Here is a 7071-nt window from a genome sequence, read left to right as displayed (position 1 = left end):
CCGCCGCCCGGCCGCCCGCCGCCGCGCTCCTCCGCCTCACGCGTCCACCATTAGCGAGCCGGCTCGGCTAATACAAATATTTACTGTGCGGCTCTGACTCACCAGCCGCGCCTGGCTGCCGCGGGGGCGTCTGGGACTTGTAGTCCCGCCGCTTCCGCCGCGCGCGGAGGGGGCTGCGGGGCGGCGCCGGCCTCCCGGGGTGCGAGGCGCGGGCCCGGCCCGAGGACCCCGCGCGCCCCCGGGCCCGGCCGGGCCGGCATCCTCGCTGAGCGCGCGCCCGGGGACAGGGCCTGGGGGCTGTGGCGCGCGCCGGCCACGCTCGGCCGCGGGCCCGCCCCGAGTGAATGGGTGACCGCCCCGGGGCGCCCGCCAGCCCCGGCCCCGGAGCCGCCCGGCCTCCCCAGCGCCTCAGCACAGGCTCGTGCTGCCCGCGGCGAAGCGGCTCCCCCGCGGCCTGGCGCTCGGGCAGGCACACGGTGGCCCGGGGGGGAGTCAAGGACAGGGCAGGCGCCCGGGCAGAGCGGCCAGGCCGGCCCCGCACGCGGCCCGGGGTCCGCCGGCCTCGGCGCCCCCACTTTCCCCGCAAGACCTCGTGGGCCTTGCCGGAAGCTTCGGCCTCAACGTGCGGGCGCCAGGACCGCGCGGAGCCAGTTCCGGGGCGGTCCCGAACTCCCAGTCCCAGAATGCCCCGGTTTATTTGCATCGTTCCGTTCCGAGTGACGTCAACTGAGTGAGGCCGCACCTCGGCCAATGGGTGGCCGCGGAGTGTTAGGACCTGGCCATATAAGGTAAACAAAGCTGGCTGCCCAATGAGGCGGCGGCGGGGGCGGGTGCTGGGTCGGGGTGGACGGGGGCGCGTCACGTGGCGGGCGGGGGCGGGGCGTCGCGGGCCGTGTTTACAGCCCCGCACGCGCCGCTTCCGGTGGACGGCGCGGAGCGGGCGGGCGGGCCCCGGCGGGGGCGCGGGGGCGCGGGGCGCCGGGCGGAGGTCTGGCTGTCACCCCTCGCTCTGAGCGACCTGCGCCGCTTCCTTGCGCTGCTTGGGCCCCGGCTGCACGGGTTGAGCAGCTATTTCCCGGGGCTTTACCCCGGCTCGAGCCCGCCCGGGCACCGCGGGGAGCAGAGCCTGGCCGGGGCGTGTGTCCACATCCCAAGGACACACGAATTGTGTGGGGGGGTCACTTCAGGACGCGGGCATCGTCCCCGGGGATGGGCTAAAGGTCGTTGAGGGGTTTTAATAGATCGGGTTCGCACTGGGATCACTGGATGAGTCATGTGGGGACCAGATGGTGGGAGGCAGGTCCAGCGCGGATTAGGCGATGGTCTGGTTCCAGGGGAGTCAGCGCCTTGCCCGCAGAAGTGGATTGAATGGCGGGAACCGGCCCAAACAGGGCGGGGTGGCCAGCGTTGCTGTCTCTGGACTGACCCTTTCACAGGCCCTGCTTTGCTATAGGAGGATCATGGGGACCGGTGGACAAACCTGTTAGCTCCCAGGGTTGTGCGGGAGGAAGGGTGGCTGGAGCACCCGGGTAGCCGGAAGGACAGGAATCTCCTGCAGTGGGAATGCTAAAGGGCCTCTGAGGGCTAGAGTTAGGAGCTGGACCCTTTGGCAGGAAGAGGATTCTGTCTCCAGCCAGGTGGGCGGCCCCTGAGCTCATGCAGAAGTCACTTGTCCACCTGGGGAACATGTTTGGACCTCATTTCAGCCAGTTGGATTCACTGAGGCTGTATAATTTTTTTTTGGCAAACCCTCATGGTGCCCAAAGACTTTTGCTCTTTCAAAGAACCGCCACTCGCCTTTATACAGCATTGTGTGTGAATTAATGCGGATAAAGTACTCACCACTGGGTAGGCAACCTGAAGATGATTACCGCTCCCAGAACTACGGCTGGGACAGCAAAGTGGCCAGCGGGCTGTGAGCAGGTCGTGGAGGCAGACAAGAGGGGCTGTCTGTCTTGACTCAGCCATTTAATGACTGATGTTGAGCAAGATATTCTGGCTCAGAGCTTCAATTTCCTCATGGGTAGAATCGGGGTCAGAGCAGGGAGGCAGGAGCTTTCCCAGAACTGTTGAGGGGGATGCCTGTGAGGTGCTGAGCTCACATCATTTCTAATGCCCCGGTCTGGCCTGCTCTAGGGAGCCCAAGCCCCACTTTAGACAGGACCACTGATGCTGGAATTGACAGCCCCTGACACTTGCCTGCGCCCTGTAAGCTAGCAGGGTGTGTTTCTGAGGGAGGCGCCGACTTGGCAGGGCCCAGTGGGGGCTTTTCTTGCTCTAGGGGGAAGGATGTACCTTTATTCCTCCCCACCCTCTGACAGGTACCACGCTGGTACCTGCCCAGACTTGCCCAACCCAGAAGAAGCTCCTCTAGATTCCGTGGCTGGCTGAGGTGGGTCAGAGGGGACAGGCAGGGGCAGAAGTCACCTGCTGTCCCACAGGGCTGGGTGATTTATTTTCCCCAGGGCAGCAGGGAAAGGAAAAAAACAACCTTGTTTTCAGCCAGGATCAGTCTGACTGGAGAGTGGACTTTGGATTTCCTAGCAGGTTCTCATGGACAGAACCAGTACACAGGGGGAGGGAGGAAATGCTGTGTTTGGCATTATCCTCATCTTACCTGAGGTCCTGAGAGAGGGACAGCCTAGGAGTCTGCAACCCCGGAATCTCTGGGACCTCTTGCCTCATCCCCATCCCCTTTTAATAACGCTACAGATGTTGCGTGTTTATCAGACAACTGCTGGGGGCACAAGAAAGAACAGATGAGGCTCCTGCCCCCTCAGGAGACACAAGAAGTCTAGACTTGAGGGACTTACATGAGGAGGCTGCGAACTGTTCCTCGGGTCTTTGTGTTCCAAAGGCCCTAGTGCTGGCTGACTGACGGAGCTAGAGATCTGACCATGGCCTCTTGCTGCCTCAGGGCCTTTGAACATGCTCTCCTGGAATCTGCATTAGCCTTCCCCCTGAGAGTTTGCCTGGTTGGCAGCATTTCAAGTCCTGACTTAATGTCACCTGCCCTGAGAAGCCGTCTCAGGAGTTGTTCCTATCATTTCATTGCACCTCAGGCCAGTCCCCACTACATTTTGAATGTATTTATTTGGTAACCTTTCTAGTGTCGGTTTCCTCCCTAGCCTGCATGCCCTGTGTCTGGCCTTCCACCCTGTTGGGCTGGTTGCTTAGCTCATTGCCTGTCACATAGTAGCTGCATGATAAATATTTGCTGAATAAATAAATGAACCAGGCAAGTTGTTTATACTAGAACTAGTACAGAATCAGAAGGGCTTGCCTCCCAGTAGGGCACGGAGAAGACTAGACCTTAATTCCAAAGCTCTATTACGAGGAATGTTTAATTAATCAACTATCAAGCCTGTGGGAACCACTGCCCCGACCCAGGAGCCATAGGGAGGACACACTCTTAGGGTTGTTTCAGTGGAAATAGCAAGGTCTCCTCAGTACTTGTCCCCCTCCCCCCAAACAGGGAGGATGGTTAATTGAATGCAGTGTTAGGATGTGTTATGTATGTAGCTATACAAGTGTTATGTGAGTCAACAGAAAGACATTTAAAGTAAGAAAAGAAAGATCACAGAGGGTGGGGGTGTCTTCAGGCTCACCTGGGGGCAGGAGGAAAGCTGGCACACTGCCACAGTCCCTTCTCCAGGGCAGCAGGGAGTGTGCAGTAAGAGGAATGAGCGGCTTGTCCAGATTCCAGCTTACCACTTACCTACCGCACAACCTGCCTGGGGTACTTCACCCCTCCCAGCCTTACTTCCCTCTTCTGTAAATTGGAAATGAAAACAAAAGCTACATCATAAGTTTATTTATTTTTTTTTTTATTTTATTTTTTTTAAACATTTATTTATTTATTTATACAAGCACTGGGTACAGTCAGAAGCGCGGGAGGGCGAGAGAATTCACCAGAGCCAGAACTGGGAGCAGAGCAGGCAGAAGGACCGAAGGACACTGCTGAGGGGAGCAGCGGGCGGCAGGAGAGGTCTGCGCGCCATGTGGGACCCTCCTCCGGTGGCCGGGGAGCAGCCGGGGATCGAACCGGCGCTGCAGAGGCTGCGGGCAGCTTCACAACCCAGCGCTCAACCGCTGCACCACCAGGGGAGGCCCAACATCATAAGTTTAAATGAGAATATTGCAAAGCCCTCAGGCAATGTCCAGCCTGTAGTCGGTGCTCAGTAATTAGGGGCTTTGGCTGTGGGGCCGAGGGATTTAATCAGGATTCCCCAAGACTTGGTCTTTGGCCATGAATAAAGAAACACTTTATTCCTTTTGGCTTCCCAGCTCCCCAACAAGAGGGAGGTTGTACCCTGAGTTCTGCCCTCTGGGAAGGCGCAGAACTCATTTCAATCTGCGCTGAGCCACATTCGGGATTCGGGGCTCAGGCGGCGGCTTCACGGCCTGTGAGGGCTTCGTCCTGGCCCTGCCGACGGGCTCCGGTCCCGCCGGGCCACCCCTCCTCACTGCCTCAGCTCCTGCATCTGCAAAATGGGGAGCGGGCGGCTGCCTCTGTGGGCGGGCTGTGAAATGGAGTCTTGAAGCGAGAGGCCGTGAGCTCTGGAAACAGCCACCACGCAAGCGCTGGGCCTCCAGGAGCGCCGCCCCAGGTAGCGCGGGCGCAGGCGCCGGGGCGCCCTCTGCTGGCGGGGCACGAGATAAGCCCTGGGCATGGGGGGAGCCGCGGCGGCTCCGAGAGAGATTTCGGAGCGGGGGTCGATGGCAGGCGCCGGGGCCCCGGAGGGCCTGTGCGTGGACACGCTGCCAGGACACCGAAGCGCCAGGGCGTTGGCGCGGTGCTCGGACGCCGACGGCAGAGCGACGCGGCGCGGCCGTCGACGCCCCCCGTGCTGGGTGCTTTGGTTTGTCCGCGGCGCCTGTCAACAATCTCGGCGGCCCGGCGAGGTGCTCCCTGGGACATGTAGTTCCGAGGCGGGCTGCCCGCGCCGGCGCCCGGCGGCCTCGGCGGCCGGGGACTCCATTTCCCGAGGAGCCCCGGGCCGGGGGCGGAGGGCCGCCGTGGCGTCGGGCCGCGGGCCGAGCCGGGGGTGGGGGCTGGAGCCGAGGCGCCCGTGGCCGTGGGCAGCGTCCGCGCGGCCTGGTCCGACCATGTCCGCGTGAGGACATCGCCGCCGCCGCCGCCCCTGCCGCCCGGCCCGGCCCGGCCCGGCCGCCGCGCACCATGGGCTCCATCCTGAGCCGCCGCATCGCGGGCGTGGAGGACATCGACATCCAGGCCAACTCGGCCTATCGCTACCCCCCGAAGTCCGGTGAGCGCGCGGCCGGGCGCGGGCGGGGCGGGCGCGGGGCCGCCGCGGAGGCCGGGGCGGGGGCTGCGCTCGGGCCTCCGGGCCGGAAGCCCCGCGCGCCGGGGCCGCGACCCCGGGTGTGGGTGTGGGCGGCGCCGGGGCCCGGGCCGGCCGCCTCGGACGGCTGCTGACCTTGGGTCGGCCCGGCCCGCCCGACGGCGCCGGGGAGACTCAGGAGCGAGCTCCGGGGCCGGCTGCGCTCGGGGCGCGACGCGGGCCACTTAGCACCGAGCCCGGCGCGTCGCTTGTGCTTACAAAGTGGTCATTGTGAGGGTTGACATCACCCGGCCGCCGATTTTAGCAGCCGTTGCTGGCCAGGAGTGGAGTCTGGGCGGTGCTTCTGGACACTCGTTCCTGCAGACAGAAACTCAGGGACCCTGTGCCCGGGCGCGTGGCAGGGGGTGGGCTGGGAAGTGGGCGGGAAACGTCGGTGGGTGATTGTGCATTGGGGAGCGGCTGGAAGACGGGAGACTCGTTGAGGGGGCCCACCGGGTTCTCTAGTCTGTTTTTGGCAACTGAGACCCGAGCCGCAGGAAGGAAGTGACTTTCCCAGGTCTCAGCTGGATCGAAGCGCATCCGGGTCCAGAACCAAGAGTCCAGTGCTCAAACCAGTTGTTCCCACTCTGTCCTGCTGCCCTCGAGGTTCAGCGTGACCTCACCGGGACTTTGTCTCTGGCTCCTAGCTCTCCCTCTCATTTGCCTTGGAAAGGAGAGAAGAGGAGAGAGTCTGGGCACCACAGGGTCTTTGAGATCCTGGCTTCTGGGCATCTCATCTGGTGCAACTGTGATTCTGAGCTGCACAGCTTCGGGCACCCACCAGGCTACTGGTTAGTGTTGAGAGGGCTCAGGATTAGGGAGGTTGGACCTGCGGGGCCTAGGAACTGGCATTTGAAACCCATTGCCCCCTCAAGTGTGAGAAGTGTCGTGCCTGATTTTGGAAGGTGGAGTATCTGAGACTGCTGGAAATAAAGGCAGAGGGGGTGCTGGCAGGGTTGGGCAGGGTGCTGCTGCCTGCTCGCTGGGAGGGCTCTGCACCTGCTGTGTCCTGGGCACAAGGGCAGGCGGATCCCCACAGGGTGGGGATCCCCTGAGAGATACGTGGCCTGACTTCCCCAGATCTGATGGAGCAGTTGTCTGAAGTCATCCTCTTCCATCTGATGCTCTTCCAGCCCATCTTTGACTGAGTGACCTTAGGCAGACGGCTTCGCCCCCGTTACGGTTCACTCATCTGTGGAATGGGCCCATACGGTGTGGTGCTTGGATTAGCGTCTGGCACCTGAAAAGCTGCCATGTGGCAGCTGCTGTGGTGACTTAACCAGGTTAGGTGACCAACTCAGCCCGGGTAGCAGCTAGTGGAGGCATGGCAGAGGTGCCAGAAAGTTTAATGTGGCACCTCCTGTCACCTGGGACCACAGCTTAAAGTCCCTTCAGTTGTGTTTTTGGACAAAGCTGCAGACCCAGGCATTCACAGCCATGCTTTCGGATTCTGAGCAGCTGGCCTGCTCATCAGTCAGGATAAGCTTGGTTTGGGAATCCATCCCTGGGCACCCATTCAACAGGACCGATCCGTGGGCACTTGCACCCAGTGAACCCCTGGGGTGGCCTCGACTTGCTGCTGGCTGTAGCAGGACCTTCTCGGCCTGCCTGTCCTCTGCCTCTGACCCCTCAGCCCCCTTGCTCAGGGGCAGTAAATCCTTAACTGTTTCTCTAGGGGTGCCCTGAGGCCCAGTGTGGGGTTGGAGATGATCTTAGGGGTGCCCCC

The 7071-nt window shown here is 62.1% G+C and overlaps 1 protein-coding gene across 5 annotated transcripts in view; it reads left to right on the top strand.

The window, feature by feature from the left end:
* The first annotated feature begins 604 nt into the window (after nt 1-604).
* The window catches only part of MGRN1 (mahogunin ring finger 1), a 30404-nt gene continuing 23937 nt past the window's right edge, over nt 605-7071 (top strand). For 3 of the 5 annotated variants that reach the window (XM_037507670.2, XM_037507674.2, XM_037507671.2), the window contains exon 1: nt 5155-5270. In XM_037507670.2, the coding sequence (XP_037363567.1) occupies nt 5183-5270 (88 nt within the window). In that variant the 5' untranslated portion in view covers nt 5155-5182. Of the gene's footprint in view, nt 789-5090; nt 5271-7071 lie in introns of those variants that run through there. The other 2 variants (XM_037507672.2, XM_037507669.2) reach the window with 2 other exon arrangements.

This window comes from Talpa occidentalis, unplaced genomic scaffold, assembly GCF_014898055.3.
Source record: "Talpa occidentalis isolate TD23 unplaced genomic scaffold, MPIMG_talOcc4v2.1 talOcc4.12, whole genome shotgun sequence".
NCBI classification, from domain to species: domain Eukaryota; kingdom Metazoa; phylum Chordata; class Mammalia; order Eulipotyphla; family Talpidae; genus Talpa; species Talpa occidentalis.
Note: the sequence above shows the minus strand (reverse complement) of the source record. Positions and strands in the feature narration are given on the sequence as shown.